Source organism: Corvus moneduloides, chromosome 3 (genome assembly GCF_009650955.1).
Source record: "Corvus moneduloides isolate bCorMon1 chromosome 3, bCorMon1.pri, whole genome shotgun sequence".
Lineage (NCBI taxonomy): Eukaryota > Metazoa > Chordata > Aves > Passeriformes > Corvidae > Corvus > Corvus moneduloides.
In genome coordinates this window covers 44,580,311-44,596,895 of record NC_045478.1, presented here as the reverse complement: position 1 = coordinate 44,596,895, position 16,585 = coordinate 44,580,311, and the positions used below count along the sequence as shown (strand labels likewise).

Sequence of the window (16,585 nt, the reverse complement as noted above, 5' to 3'; positions counted from 1 at the left end):
TCAGAAATAACCAAAGTTTTTCCACAGCTCACTCGCTGCTCCTTCCCTCCACCCTGCCATGCCCTACACGGAGACAGAGATGTCAGCCTTTTGAGGAAGGCGTGGAGGAAGTTCTCTCGTGGTCACAGACAGAGTGACTTAGCCTGGACTAAGCTACGTCCAGACTCCTTTAAAACAGAGATGTGCATCAGGCCCGGATGAGCAGGGCAAAGGTCTTCCTGCTCTTTTCACGTCTAACATTCTCCACAACAAAATAAACTTACCATCTGCTCCCTACCTACTTAGAATGTTCAGTGATGTTTTGGAGACAATTCTTTTAAAAGATAGGGAAAAGCAGGCAGAGATGCAGAAACGGATTTCTACTTCGCTTCTACAAACAGTGGAGTGAGCACAACTCGTTGGCCAGCTGTGTGACCAGGATGCAGTTGGGAAGCGAAGTTAGCCCAGTAAAACACAGGCACGCACCGCCATGTCACTGGGTAACAGAGACCCGCTGCATCACCTTTCATCCTCGGGATTATTTATTGCTGTAGCTCTTGCCAAGCCGCTGCTCTCTAGGGCTGTCTCCAGAGGTACACTGGACTAACAACTCAGAGGGAATGCCGCTCCAAAAAAGGAAAGTCCACCTCTTGCTGTGCTGTGACCAGGAAGATGTTTGTTTACATAGCTTCACCTGAAAGTAACTGAGGCTCCTAGAGACAGACTCTCGGCGCCCGTGGAAAGACAGCCGGCCAGTGCCAGATTACAGGCATCCTAACGCTAAATTCACGGCCATGATTATGGATCAGACTGATTGCAAAATAGACCCCACAATGATATACGGACCCGTTCAGCCATGTCCAAAGAAACAGGCATTCCTGAGGATGGTTGCTAAGAGCAACGTGCCTTAAGCACCACCTTTAGACCAGATGGAAGCAGAAAAAAAAAAAAAAAAAGTGCTGGTAGGAACTCATCACACGAGATCGGTAACAGCCTGGTGACTTTTTAATCATTACTCACCTTCCCCTTCACATAAAAGTGTGTGCGGGGGTGCTGATTTAAACTAAAATAGATACAAACCAAGGCATTATTCCCAGGCAAAGGCAAGAGATTTCAGTGCCCCACAGAAACGGATGCAGTGGCTGCCACAGTTTATCGCTGACAGCGTGAATGCGGGAGATCCGCTCTTCCTCCCTCCACCCATGCGCTCGGCAGGCACAGAGGGTGCCGCTTGTATGGGGAAGCAATTTTCCGCCTGTCCTCTCCGCCGCGCCGCCGCCGCGGTGCGCCCGCGATACCCGAGCGACCAGGAGGAGGCTGATGCGGGGCTCCCATCATAGCTCGCCCCGGACTAGCACCGAAGGACTGCCCCAGCCGCACAGCCCCCTTCGGACCTGCTTTCCGAACTTTCTGTCCTGCCCTTCCTCACTGCAAAACTTCTGTAGGGGATGCAGCGGCTGGAATTTGTCCCTCGCTTGCTTGCTTAGACACACGAACACGCGCGCATGCACAGGCAGAGCTCTAAAGGCTAGTGCCCTGGTCCAGCTGGGATAGCTTTTAAAGTGGAAACCCTCTCTGTTCTTGAAATGTCATTCTGATCTACCTTTTTTTTCCCCCGGGAGAGGGGGGAACTCCTGCAACTTTCGTCGCATAGGAAATCTGTGCTTTTGAAAGGTACCGCAAAAGCTCTTTCCCGAGCACCGCTCAAGACGTAAACCATCTCTTCTCTAACCCTAAATGCCACTCAAGTGTCAAGCAAACAGACAAACACTTCAAGGGAAATCAGCCCGAAGGTCTCAAATCACAGAGTCGCGCCCGCACGGGATCGGCTCGGGGGGGATCAGAGACGGGCGGCCGAAACTTAACAACTACTTGACAGATTTTTAACTGATCAAGCACTGTATTAGCCATGCTTTCCCCTACTACGGAAACAATAAAGCAAAACAATGGAAACAATTACGAGGAAGCCACGCAAGCTGCACAGAGCCTTAGGCAACGCGTTTGCCAGTCTTTTTTCTATTGTTATTATAATTATCATCATCATCGTGCCGTTACTACGGCTACAATGAGCTGCAGAGACAGAAAAAAAAAGATCACACAGCAATTCATCCCTCCAGATGCAAAATAAAGAGGGACTTCGCTGCTCGACTCCGGCAGCACGTCCCAGCTCTCCCCCAGCATCCCCTTCTGAGTCAATCCTACGTATATCACATTCAGGTTTAAACTCACAATGAAAAAAGTGTCGGGAAATCTTACCAAATCTTAATACATGTGTGGTTCCTTGAGAATATCCAATCCACAGTAAGCAAAGAAGGAGTCTAATGGTGCATCTGAAGACTGAATTAGTTACAATAGGGGAAATAATCTTCATGATGTTTCTATGCACACACGCGCTGCCTTACTTCCCCCTTCTAAGCCGTCAGGTTTCCCGGTAGGGTGAGAATGAGGATACGTAAACTGATGGCCCTCAGACACGATCACGGCATGGTCACAGAGAGAGCAGAGAGTCTACGCTTCCCAAACCCATTAGCAATCCCTGCATGTTCTTCATTCACTGCGCCAAGGAGCAACCTTCAACTGCAAGGAATGGTGGGACATCCATATTAGTCGGGGGAGAATCCTTGAGAAATCCAAACACACACAATGTCCAGCCGAGTAAACCTGGGAGGCAAGAAAGGAGGAAAATCAATAGGTAATCCAGCTCGAGAAACCGCTGAGGTACCGCCACATAGCGAGCACCCGCCGTTTCACTGGCGAAGCTTTTGCCGTGCTCCCATTCTACTGCACTGCTGCACAGCTTCTGACGCGAAGCCAAGATTAAGTGAGAGAAATTGAGATAGCTTTTCTCTGCTTAAGGCTGCCTGCCAGACAGCCTTCCCAGTTTCTATTATGCAACCGATCTGATCGCCCAGCGTTGTCGGAGTTAAAAAAAACCAGCACGGTTTTATTTACGTGCTTCTTATTGTTATTAGTTATTCAGTTGTTCTGAACAATAGCTGGGGGGGGGGCGGGGGGGTGCTGCTAGAGGGGAGAAGGGACTCGGATGTGTAAAAATCAAATCCTGTATTTTAATAGTTGACTGCTTGGCTCGAGATCACTTAGCTTAAGAGTTGTGAAAGGGAAGGCTGACAACAAAGTCATGCAGGTTATCAGAGTAACGTTCAGGTTCGGGGAAAAAAAAGATAATGATATTTGCAATCAGTAACTGTTATTCATTTTAATGCATGAAGTAGGATAAATGCTATGGCTTGTATACTGACTGTCCTAGGAACTTGCTCCGGACCCAGTGATAACAGAGCACAAGGCAGCTTTTGCAAGGTAACAGGAATCGGCAGCGCTGGAACAACCTTGTTGAATGCACAGACCTGTTTCGCTAAACTTGCTTGAAATTGCAGTGTTGCTTGAAAGACAGTAGCTTCGGGATTTACTACTTTATGACTTTCACTTTATTCTTGCACTCTCTTATTTTGCATTCTGCTTTCCTTTCACTCCAGTATTATAGAAATGTTGCTGTTCCTCCCTGTACTATGATCTATGTAGTTTGTCATTTTGCTGTCCTCAGTGAGAACAGCAGCATTTCCCAGTTTGATAATGGGATACTGAGTTTGTATCTGCAAATGCAGCCACAGACTTTTGGTTTTTGACCAGGTGTTCCAAAGAAGATAAACCCATTCTGTGGACTACTTCAGATTTTCCTTGGAAATGCAATTAGTTGTGTGCCTGCACCCACTGAAATACATTAAACCAGGACTGTCAGACTTTGCAAACTAAGTCAAGATTTGCTGAACCTACTTGAGCTTTATTACAAACACTGAAATATAATTCCTATACTTCCTATCAGGAAAATGAAATAATTTTATTCTACATTCTGCCTACAGACATCTTTTGTTTCCTTTATCTCACTCCCTTGCTTTCCATTAATAAAGAAAATATCACTGCGAGGCTTCCCCCACAGATACATACAGAAAAACATAGAATAAACCTGACTTTACAGAAATAAATACCAATGATGCCAAGCTAATGAGAACACTCTGTGGAATCTATCAAAAGCAGAGCATGGCAGAGGTGAGCTACAGCTTATTCTTAAATAACATCTGTGTGCTGTAGACCTGTAAATAAGTAACAGCAGCATTAGGATTATAACCTGTAGTGTGTGTGCTCTGTACCCCTAGAAGTGTTAGCAATTCACAGTAACTTTTTATCATTTTGCCTTACTGATTTCCTCTGCACACTTTTACTTAAAACACTGTAAAATGCTGATGAAAAAAAAATGTACATTCTGCGAGGGTATTATTAAACATCATTGATTTTTTCTTTTCCTTAAGATGGAGGCATAACTGCAGTGTCAAAAATAAGTATCATGAATGGCTAGTTCTGCAGTCTAGCAGGGAATTCAATCAGACGATTTGACTATTGGAGCACTTTAAAAAGAACACCTAGTGTTAAAAGCAAGGATATCTAGCGACTCCTTCAGTTCACACTTAGAATATCTCCCAGTAAAAATGCAGAGAGATGCTTTTTCTTCTATTTACTATTTCATTTGTTCTCTTCTACTCGTTTATATTTTATCTTAGTCCAAGGAGAAATAAAAACCAACCCATGTGAATGCTATGAAAGTTCATTGCCTCCCTCCCTGTTGCTGTTGAAATAAAGGATATTAGACATCTTTAGATACTTTTTTAATTGTGAATGCTCAGCTGCAGCTTGCTGTCTAACCGGATTTTTTATTTATTTAATTTAGTTTTGGGGAGGAGTTTTGAAAATATAATATTCGTCGTCAGCTTTAGCACATTAAACAAGACATAACTTTGGACAAAGTGACTCCTGTTATGAGTTTGATTTTCTAAGGTCTCTCTCTCGAAAAAAAAATACAGCCACATGTAATCTCAGCCCAACAGAACACCTAACTCACAGAGGCGTTTAGAACTGGAATCGTAAAACAACTTGTGCTTAATTCCTGTTACTATTAAACACTCAGCAGCCCACGCTGCAGCCCCTGGTCTGACGCCTGAGGCTCACACCGAGTTTCCTTCCCCCCGCGCCAGCCCCCGCCGCCGGCGGCGGCTGCGGCCTCAGCACCGCGGACAGCGCCCGGGGCGGCCCGGGCGGCCCCTTCAGCACCGCGGACAGCGCTCCCGGCCGCCGCCCCCGCTTCAGGCGTCCACACGCCTGGGGGTTTTTACCCTTTCCAGTCATTTCGCAGTGCGGAAAGGAAATTAAAATCTGTTATCGGCTTCTTTAAAGATATATATTATACCCTCTATTATGTTAGCTAGCCAGCTATTTTATGGCATTTTATGGGTTCAGAAGAAGTACCGATGTCCTCCTTATCTACTATCAGACATCGCCTAATGCTCTCTGTTAACATCCCTCCCCCCTTCTTTCAAACCCTAGCTCCCACCTTGGAGAAAAGTCGTAGTTAACCCAGAAATATTTTCTCAAGAATACGAGTCCCTTATATTAAAAAGAAAATCTTACAAGACATCAGATGTTTAGAACTCACTAAATATTTGGTGACTGAAGATCACTTACAGGCTATATAATTGACTAAAGCCTCAGTCTTCCCCATCTTAGATTCCTTTTCTGTTATTTGGACTTTAACTTCACTTCTTCGTGAAAAAGAAAAAGATACTTTTGTGCATCCTCCAGAATGATTTCAACATGAAAACAAGTAAATATTCTTAGTGCCTTTCATATTTCTTTCCCTGTGAGATGTACAATTCAAAGTCTGGAAATCCCTAATAAAATGTCATACTAGATAAGCTGGTCTTCTGTTTTGGGAGCTTGTCACCACTGTTACACAGCTCTTTTCATATTAAAGTCTGTATGAAACTGCCTTCTACACTTCAGTGATCAGCAACTGGGAAATCTACAATTCCTTGGATATATGTTTTGATTTGTTTGGTCATCTATTGTAGACATGGTGGTAACACATTTCTAATACACAAGGGCATCTCTAATACACAGGACTGTGTTCAAGTGTAGCTGATATGAAAAATAGTAATCCAGCTATAGACAGGGAAAGAAGAAGAGACAGTCTGAGGCCTTACATCTTTTCTGGATAATAAAAACCCACTACACTTTCAGCTGCGTGTCAGGTATAAATGGTGTACACTATATACATAATGTTTCATTTGGAAAGTGGAGATACGTGATTCTGATTACCTTACTATATCAGGAGCTTTTTCCATCAGATCTAATTTTTATGTGCTGTTATCATTATAAAAGTTAACCCAGTTCCAGCTAGCTGCCACCTACTGGGATGTATAGTTTTATCATATTACTTTAAAAAGGAATGGGCTTTTATTTTCAGGTCATAGCTGTACCTCTAAGAACAGATAGTGAGGTTTTTATATCATGTAATCTACTATTTTGACCTCTCACAACAACAGCTGATATAAATTTAACGTAGGTATAACATATGGTCCCCCAAATGTTTCTCGGACATTTTTCGGCAAATCCTTGCAAACGTTTCAGATTCACATGCGACCACAGTCCTCCTGCTGTTGCAATCTGGTGTGAGGAGAGCCACAGCTTACCACAGCACCTGACCAGCATCTCCAGATCTCTGGAAACAAGTATTTCAGCTTTGCTGACAAAGCAGTAATACAGACCTCCCTTCTAAAATGTTTGCCAAAGTATTCAAATGAATGTTGATATTATAATTTAAAAACACATCGCAGCCCACTGGCATTTCACTCCCACCAGCTATAAGAAAAAACCCCGTAGGTCCTTCTCTGTTTGTTATTATCTCAGTCCAAATTTACAACCAAGTTTCTGCTGCACCAATGATTAATGACATTTTAGGATGGTAATTAATTTTTAGCTAGTGGAAAGACTTGTATTCTAATTAATGAAGCGAGTGTGCAATAGACTTTCTTGTTCAGGCACTTTTGAGTATCACAGCAATGCACTTTCCTAGCAAGTTTTAAGCAGCAAAAACAAATACTTGTGACATGATCTACAGATCAGCCTTTGGCCCCTTCAGTTTCTGTAGGGGTTGGGAAAGCTCTACAGGGTTTTGGGAGGAAAATGATGATGCTTAATGTTTTTCATGCTGTATTCCCTCAAAAGTTTCTAAGGAGAATGTGAAGAGAGGTTTTCATTACAATGTATTCATTCCTTCTCAGTTCACGCACGGCTCTTGCAATCATGCCTCCACTCCGTAGGCAGGAATGTCTCTTGCTTTCCACAGTGTCAGCGCCCTGGCTACTTTAGCGATGGATGGTCACCCAAAGAATGCTGATTTTGTTCAGAAATAAGTGACAGGGTTGCCTATAAGCTGAAAGGAGGATTGGCTGCGCCGTACGGTGGGGGCCGGGTAGGGGCAGGAGGAGACCTTACGGAAGTAGAGATTGTTGTCCACCCACAACTCTAGCGAAGTTAGAGCCTGTTTCTTACCTCCGCTCCCCCAGGAGAGCGGGGGGCACATCCTCAGTGCAGCCGGTTCAGCCTCCCTGAGCCCGGCTCGGGAGCAGCGCTCTGGCTGCGGGAGGGAGTTCCGGGTACCAGGCAGGTACCGGGCAAGGGGCTTGGGGGGGGGCTGCGCTTCCCTGGCCTCTCGCTCCCTCTTCCCACACCTCCACTTTCAGCATGGGGACAGCGGCAGCTCTGACGATGCGGAGCAGCGATGGAGGAACAGAGGAAGGCGACAGGTTTGCCTTTCCCACAGTGAGGGACAGACCCGGGCGGCAACAGCGCTCGGGTCGGCCAGCTCGGCGCCCGCCTTTGCCCTGAGACACCCGGTCAAGAGCCATCGTGGTGCACAGCTCTCGGCAAAACGCGGCCACGGTGCATCCCCCGCCACCCCCGGCCTCCCCCCCCGCCCCCCCGCAGCCCCTCACTGGCATGCAACCCCTCCGGCCGTGGCGGCCAGCCTGAAACCCCGGGACATCCTCCTACCTTGAGTTGCGGGAGGGGAATCGGGGAGGGAGAGGAAGGCGGAGGCGGGGGAGGAAGGGCGGTGGCAGGACGCCGGGGACAGCCCGGGCTGCGGTGCAGCCGGCGTCCGGGCACCACTGACGGCGGCGGCAAGCGGCGCCCGAGCGAGGGAGGGAGGGAGGGAGGAGGGAGAGCGAGAAGGAGGGAGGGAGGGAGGGAGGGAGGAAGGAGGGATGGAGGGAAGGGAGGAAGGAGGGAGATCCGCCTCCCTTCGGGAGCGCTGCACAGCGCCCTTTAAAGGAGCAGAAACCCGCTTTCTCTACGGCCGCCACTGCCGGCTCCCCACACCAGCAGGTCTCGCCGCTGCCCGCCGGCCACCGGTGGCCGCAGGGCTTTCCCCCCGCGCCGTCGCCCGAAGAGCCCGAGCTCGCCGGACAGGGAGTTTTCATGGCATTAAAAGTCCAAGCTCCTAATTGGGGTCCCCGAGCCCCATTTTGTGAACGCGGAGGAAGTGGGGGTTGGATCCTGCCGCCTGTGAAACAGCTTCAGAGACCCCTGCCCGTCCGCATTTTTACCCGTGCGGGGTGAGCGGAGTGCTCCTATCTCAGCCTGCAGGGGTGCTAGAAAAAGCTTCGGCTGCTTCTGGACTCTGTTCTCATGCTGAAACCCGCCTGTCCCCGCTCCTTCCTTGAACTAGCGGGTACTAAGCTCAGGCACTTTCCCGGGCTGGAAGATGATCAAGGGAGTGGGTGACCACATCTGCCCCCCCTCCCTCCTCGCCCGACTCGCTCCTAAGCGTCAACGCTGCGGGAGGGGGGCTCTGGCAAAAGGACCAAGGCCTCCCTAATGAACTGGGGTGGGAAATGTGTCGTCCGCCCCGCCTTGCGGGAGTGCCAATGATTTCCTCCCTCGCCCAGCCGCGCTCGCCCCCGCAGCGCCACAGGCGTCTCTTCGCCTCTTCTGAGCTTCTCCCGATTTTGTTTCGTGACTCGGACATGCCTTGAAGAGCTCCAGGATTTCCCCTGTACCTCCCCCCTCCACATCGCAGCCTTCTCGAGGTCTGACCTCCAGGCAGATGTGATGAGCAATTTGACAGGAAAATCCCTGTCTCCTCGCCTTTCCCTCACGGAAAATTCCCGTTCCCGGATCCGCGGGGGAGCGTAGCCCGCACCCCACAAAGGATGCTCAGGCGTTGCCCCGCTTCATCTACCCAAGAGACCAACTGGTTATCAGAGGCGGGAGGGGAGGACTCAAAAAGCGTCGAAGAGATGGGGCTGGGGCGGGTGGGGGTTGGTGACTGAAAAGCTCCTATAATAAAATTAACAGCGGAGTTGTTGTGCGAAGTAAATAAATAGTCAATGATCCCATTGTGGAGCCGAGCGCAGGCGGCACAGATCGCGGCGGGCTCGCAGCAACTGGGCTCCGGCCGCTGTGACTTGCAGCTTAATCGGTCCCACAGCACATCCCTTAATTACTTGCAGCACACTTCCATGGCCGACAGAAAATTCATTAGTCAGTTCATTTGCCTGAAGCGGCAACGGAGATAACGCTTGTTAAAAGCAAACACACTGCTAAAGCAAAGCGCTTCATGCCACCCTGGGCGGTGAAGGGAGCTGGGCAGGAGGTGCCACTCCAGGACTTCAGGATTAAGCGGGTTGCGGGTGGAAAACTGAGGAGAAGAACGTCGTGGAAAGCTGAGCTCTGTGCCATCCTGCAGGAGGGAAAGGAGTGGCGAGGATTGCCACGGGAGTAACCAAGTCATCTCCACGATCTCCGGGAAGGCGAGGCAGGTTAACGCTGCAAGAGCAGGCACAGGGTGGGAAGCATATGAGGTCGGATGAGCAAATGTTTGTGCAAGCACTGACTCGGTGATTTCACTCCTCTTTTTTTTTTTTATCGCCGACTGCTTTTGCTTTGTTCCTTACTATCCAGAGTTTTCTGACCAGTGAACAAACAGAGAACAAGTCAAACATAAAAACACATGAGTCAAAGGTGTCACTCTAAGATGACAGAAAGGAAGGCAGGGGAAGAAAAGGGGTATGGTTCTAACGTTGCAGATGGATTGTGTAATACCCTCATGTAGTCACTTCATCTCAACTACAGTGATGTAGAGCCTTTTCCCTTGTTGCCTGGGTTACATTTCTGTCCAGACGTGAAATTCTCAATGCTTTCCTCAGCCAACAGCAGTTTACAAAGAATTAGGTCCTCTCTGATAAGAAAGAGGTTCCCAGTGCCACCAGTGCTGTTATCATTACCTATTGTTACCTATTGTTAGGATATTTAGGGACTTTCCATATGTCTCATTAGTAGTCAAATGAAGAATATTGGAGCAGGAAAGTTGGATCAACAAGCCTAAGTTCACACTGCAAGGCAGGAACATAATGGGAAGACACTCTATGATTGTCCTTTCTCAGGTGTTGACTACTGCAAAACTCCTTCATTTCAATACTGACAGAACTTCTTATGTTTCTTCCCAGTTACACTGTAGGAACTTTGAGCTTTATCGGTACTGACCACTAGAAAGAAACAGGAAAGCACAGGCCCAGTTTGTCAGTATCCAAAATGAGACATACCAGAGAATTTCCTACACAAGGTCCTAGACTGTAACCAGAAAAAACAAAACAAAACAAAACAACACAACAAAAAACAACATCAGAAAACAAACAAATAAAAACCCACAACCCCCCAGCCCAGCCCCCAAACTTCTTTACTTTCTTGCTTCTTTTTTATTGTTGACTATTTTAATTGAAATTTACAAATTTATCAAATAAGAATATACACGTCATCTTTACAATTTTTATAAATGCAAATAAGAATTTAACGCCATTAAAAAATAAACACATTTGCAAAGATCTTTGTGAGAATGTTTTTTTGGTTTGTTTGTTTTTCCCAGCATTATTTTTAAACATTTAAAATGAAATTATCTGGGTTTATTACATTCCCGTTAGGTGCATTTACACCTCAAAGTTAGGAGTAATATAAACTTGCAGCCTAATTCCTTTAGGGTTTCAAAAATGAAATTACCAAAGGATGACAGATACATCCTTTCCCCACTGAAGTCTATCACGACTACCCAGTACATCTGAATATTTAATACTTTTTTCTTTCCTGCTTTGTCTTTCAATTTAGGTCAGCTATGATAACGTAAACATGGACAAAATTTATGATCTTTCAAAAGAGTTTCCATCAAATATTTTTCATAACACCAGATCTACAAAGACCCCAAACCAACCAAAATAACAAATTCTGGATGCTGTGGCTTAACAGCCCTAAACAAATTCTGTCCAATTTAATGACCCAAATCTGAGTACTGACATTTGTTCAAGATGAGTGGTTCACAGCTTGTGCCCTGCCACAGAAAACACTGAAGCAAACCTTTGGGACTTCAGATTGCAGACAACTGAGTTTTTTGTTCTTTCTGCCAGACATTGTTTTATTTTTTTTTTTTTTACCCTCTTGCAGTTGTGAACAACACTGTGTGGTTTTTCAGGAAATCTGTCTGCTACTGCTATGACATAAATATTTTTGGAACAGCTCATGGGCAAAGAAAGAAGTGTTGTTGCTATTTTGGCCAAGGAAAATCCTCCCAAGTGTTGTCTTTTCACAGCTTTTAATGATGATCTTGTATACTCATATTCTTGGTCAAACTGCCTCCATGTCCTTTCAAACAGAAGAATGAGTCAAAGAAGGATGGAATAAAAGCAAAAAAAAATCTGTCTAAAAGAAACAAATCCCTTTTTTTGTATTATCCACTTGAGGGAGACAATGAGCCATAGGTTAAATCCATATGTCAGTTTGATGGACCACATACAAAAGTGATGAAGAATTTGTACCCATCGTGTGTTATTGCTAATTTTAAAAGCACTGAGCTGTGTAACATAGTAGGCATGATGTTTCTCATAGCACTACATTGATCTGTTCATCAGACAGTTTTCTTCTCTTTCCTTTTTGCCTAGCAAGATGGGATGGGATCATCCAATGACTTTGGCTGATAGGTCTTAAACAGGAATCTTTCAAGATGTTATTCCATAACTCTAGAATTAATATCTCACATTTGGACAACCTCACCTGATTCGAGACCTTTGACTCACTTTATGGTTTAAGAGATGTACCAAAGTGTATTACATTCTAAGAGGGCTAAAATAGATACTACCAGAAGCCACAAAAGAATAAAGCTTAACCTGTGTCTGAATGCCTTTGGAGATACATACATACATGGCTTGGAAGTTTTATTTTATTTGGTGCCAGTCACGATGCATTGTACAATATTCTCCAACAGACTGCCATATTTTGAAGTCCTCCCGGCAGACCTTCATGGCTTAGCTATCATTATTGTTAGAAAATACTCTGATGTTTGCCTCAAGCAGCCTTATGGCAATTGACAATCATCACTCTTCCCCTTACCTGCAGAGGACATAAAAACGAGTTTTTATTCCTCTCTCTAAAGCTATCTTCTGAACAACTGAATAAATATTATGCAGGAAGTGAAATGTCACTCCTTTCTTGAAGAAGGGCAAGTAGGAGGATGCAGGAAGCTCCAGACCAGTCAGCTTCATCTCAGTTCCTGCAAAAGTGATAGGGAAACTAATCCTGAAAACCATTTCCAGGTACATGAAGAGCAGTAAAATCATTAGGAGTAGTCAGCATAGATTCACTGAGGGAAAGTCATGTTTGACCAACTAGACAAACTTTTAAAATTAGGTGACCATCTTGGTGGATGAGGGGAGAGCAGTGGCTATTGCCTACTGCACTGTTTCCTATAAGATCCTCATAAAGAAGTTGTTGATGTATGGGCCAGATGAGGAGATGGTGAGGTGGGTGGAAAACTGGCTGAATGGCCAGGCCCAGAGGATGATGATCAGTAGCATGACATCTAGTGAGAGGCCAGTAACTACCAATGTACTCCAGGGGACATTACTCCATCCATTTAATTCCACATCTTCATTAATGATGTGGATGATGGGGCAGAGTGCACCTTCAGCCAGTTTGCCAATGACACCAAACTGGGACAAGCAGCTAATACATGAGAGGATTGTGCTGCCATCCAGAAGGATGTTTACAGGCTGGAGAAGTGGTCTGACAGGAACCACATGAAGTTCAACAAAGGCAAGTGCAGGGTCCTGCACCTGGGAAGGAACAATCCTCCAATTTGCAGTTGTTTAGCTGCAATGCAGCTTGGCAGGAAAAGCACTGGGATCCCAGTTAAACATGAGCTAGGAATGTACTGTTGTGGAAAAGGCTGATGGTATCCTGGGCAGCATTAAGAGAAGTGTTGCTAGCCATGTTGAGGGAGGTGATCCTTACCCCCCAGTTAGCACTGGTGAGACCACACCTGAAGTAATGAGTCCAGTTCTGGGCTCCTGAGTACAAGAGACACATGGACAAACTGGAAAGAGTCCAACAAAAGGAGATGAAGAAGGGACTGAAGGATCTGCCATATGAAGAAGGGACTGAAGGATCTGCCATATGAAGAAGAGCTGAGAAATCTGGAACTGGTTAGCCTGGAGAAGAGACGTTACAGGGAGGAACTTCTAAATGTATGTAAATATCTAAAGGGAGGGTGCAAAGAAGATGGAGCCAGACTCTATTCAGTGGTGCTCAGTGACAGGATCAGAGATAAAAGCCACCAACTGAAACACCGGATGAACATCAGCAAACACTTTTTTACTGTGAGCATAACCAAGCATCTGCACAGGTTATCCAGAGAGTGAATGGAGTCTCCCTCCTGGAAGGTATCCACCTGTCTGGACATCTTCCCAGGTAAACAGCTGTAGGTGGCCTCACTTGATTAGGGAGAGGATTAGACTAAAAGACCCTCAGAGGTCCCTTCCAGTCTCAACCATTCTTGTTGATTTTCTTGTGTCTCCCCCAGTCCACTCTATTCAGGATGATTTCTAAGTATCTCATACCTGTTTTTGTCCGTGTTTCTAATTGGTCCATATCACTGCATTACAGTGAGCAGAACTGTATACAGTACAGAAAATGCTACAACAGAAAATACTACAACAAAAGCAGTGAGTGGAAAGAAGGACTATTATTACTGTTTTCAGGTTCCCATCTTGTTCAGAAATCCCAATATGATGTTTGACTCCTTTGCAATAGCATGAAACTGTAGTTTCATATCTGCTGTGTCACAGTAATATCTATGTGCTTTTCTGCTTAACTACCCCCTGATTAGTTGCTTCGTCACTCGCACTTGCTGAACATTTAGTCCCAAGTGTAGAAACTTGTTCTTGTCCAATATCATTCTTATTTTTTTCCAGAACACTACTTCAATTCATTGAAACACATTCTAAATTCTAGGCCTAACCAGCAACATTTCTGCAGTTGATCCTATATAGCCTTCATCAGACATTTAAATGAGGCATCCAAGTCATTAATATTTGCAACAGCAAATATGCAATAGCAGCATAACAGGTCATAAAGAATTCTAGAGAAGTCCTTTTTTTTTTTTTTCTCTCCTTGAGGTTCAACAGCATACCAATAAAACTGTTTTGCACCAACTTCTACATTCTATTTTGCTTATGCAAGTGTCATGTCTTAGGTTTATTCTTAGAAACTCTATAGCCTTGTTTATGAATACTAATATATTTTATCAAAAGTCTTATCCTTGTGCTTTGTTCTTTGAGCCCAATAGAATTTCCCCCTCCCACCTTCTAAAAGAAAAATTTATAAATAGGAATATGTATTTCTCAATTTAATGAATTTGTGTGTCTCTAGATTTTTACAAATCCAGTGCTAATTTAGATGAATGGAAGAAAAATATTAATAGATGGACCAATAAATCCTTCTGGCTATAAACTAAGCTTTGTAAAAAAAAAATAAAGGCGAAACCTAAGTGGAGCAAATTACGTGACCGGAACCTACTTTTGCATCTAAACTTAGAAGTAGTCATAATGGGTACAAAATTAAATAATTTAAGAAACCCCAACAAAACCCAAACAAAACGACACAAAACCACCACCAGTTAATTTTGTACAAGCACAGTACTTAAACATCTATGAGTGAAATTGCCGGTTTATGTCTTAAACAAGAACTGGATACACCACCTGATAACAGAGCCTTAAACAGCACTACGCTCGATATTAAAAATAAGACTTTAATTTCATTAATGGGGAGTGGAAGTTTCTCTAGCATGAGATAATGCCTAACAGATAGGTAACCTTGAACTGTAAATATGGAAGAGGGCATTCTAATAATGGGAAGAAACTTCAATTTAACTTTGCAATTGAATTGTTACTCAAATAAGATTTAAACTCCAGCAATAAGATAATAACTAAATGGATCTATCATCATTGTGGTTTTTTCATGTCTCGCTCAGTATATACCACATAAACAATTAATATTAATCATGTATCAATGAGCTGCAATAGTTTTTGTAGAACTGTACTGCTACATTGCCAGTATATTGGCAATTACACCCAAACTCTCCATACATGGGCAACTCTGTGATTGTTGATCACATTTACAATATTAAAAGATAACTGATTTCCAAGTGTCTGAGTTATTTATTCACTGTGAATTTAGAGAACTAACTTTCAAGGGGAAATATCATAGCAGGGTACTTAGGTACTAGATTGTTTGAAATGCCTAATATTAGAGTGATAATATAAATAGGATTCATAGGTGATATTTTTGTGGTTAATATACAGGTGAGAATAGACCTTCATCCTCAAATATGCAGCCATTTAAACCCAATCTATTATACAGTCTGATGAATTATAATTAATGCTATTTCTTTTCCTGGGATTTAGAAATTGACATAAATCCACTGTCAAGATTCAGATATATGGCACTATATCTCCCGTATTAATTGTGGTGACAGCCACACAGTAGCTAAGCTGTCAGTACTAGCTACTCATTAGGACAACTGGTAAAGTGTGCTCCATTGACTTCAGACTCAGAACAGAAGAATTAAAGTCTACTAGGGTGTAGAAAATTACAATATCTGTGCAGTGTCTAAATCTCTTTGAGGTTTTGGAAAGTGAATTTCACCCAAAGCAAGCCTACGCTTCTAATCTACCTTGAAATTATTTTAGTTAGACTATATAAAGTGTATTTGGTCCGTTTCATAGGAGGAAAGGAAAGGAAATTGCTCCACTATTCAAACCTAAGCATTTTATCAGATATGGAAAGTCATTTCTAGTACATGAAAATACCCCTTGGGGCACATTCCTCTACAATATGCATCTTAAGTAGATAGGAAGTCACATACCATGGCATTATATTATAAAATAGAATAATGGCCTACTTTAGCAATGATAACTATAAGCGAAATAATGGGGCCACAAAAATATGTAAAAATAAACACCTTTATTAAGTATTTCTAACTCTTTTTTTTATAGAATCACGGAATTGTTTAGGTTCTAAAAGACTTCTAAGATCATCAATTCCAACAATTAACCTAGCACGGCCATGCTCACAACTAAAACATACACCACATCCACATGCCTTTTGAGCGCTTTTAGGGATGACAACTCTACCACTTCCATGGGCAGTCTGTTCCAATGCCTGAACACCCTATCAGTGAAGAAAGTTTTCCTAATATCTAATCTAAACCTCCTCTGGTGCAGCTTGACATCATTTCCTCTTGTCCTGTCTTTTGTTACCTGGGAGAAGAGACTGACACCCACCTCATTAAAACTCCTGTTAGATAGTTGTAGAGATCAATAAGGTCTCCCTTTGAGCCTCCTTTTGCCCAGGCTAAACAACCCCAGCTCCCTCA

At 44.1% G+C, this 16,585-nt stretch overlaps 1 protein-coding gene across 7 annotated transcripts in view; it reads right to left on the bottom strand.

Annotated features, from left to right (window-relative positions):
* Positions 1 to 8,035, bottom strand: part of GRIK2 (glutamate ionotropic receptor kainate type subunit 2) — a 365,170-nt gene extending 357,135 nt beyond the window's left edge. For 6 of the 7 annotated variants that reach the window (XR_004238656.1, XM_032101332.1, XM_032101330.1 and 3 more), the window contains exons 1-2: positions 7,882 to 8,035; positions 2,236 to 2,640 (exon numbers count right to left, since the gene is read on the bottom strand). Coding sequence is in view for 6 of the 7 variants with exons in the window: in XM_032101332.1 (XP_031957223.1) it covers positions 2,236 to 2,350 (115 nt within the window). In the remaining variant the exon portion in view is untranslated. Of the gene's footprint in view, positions 1 to 2,235; positions 2,788 to 7,881 lie in introns of those variants that run through there. The other variant, XM_032101331.1, reaches the window with a different exon arrangement.
* Between the last annotated feature and the right edge of the window lie 8,550 nt (positions 8,036 to 16,585).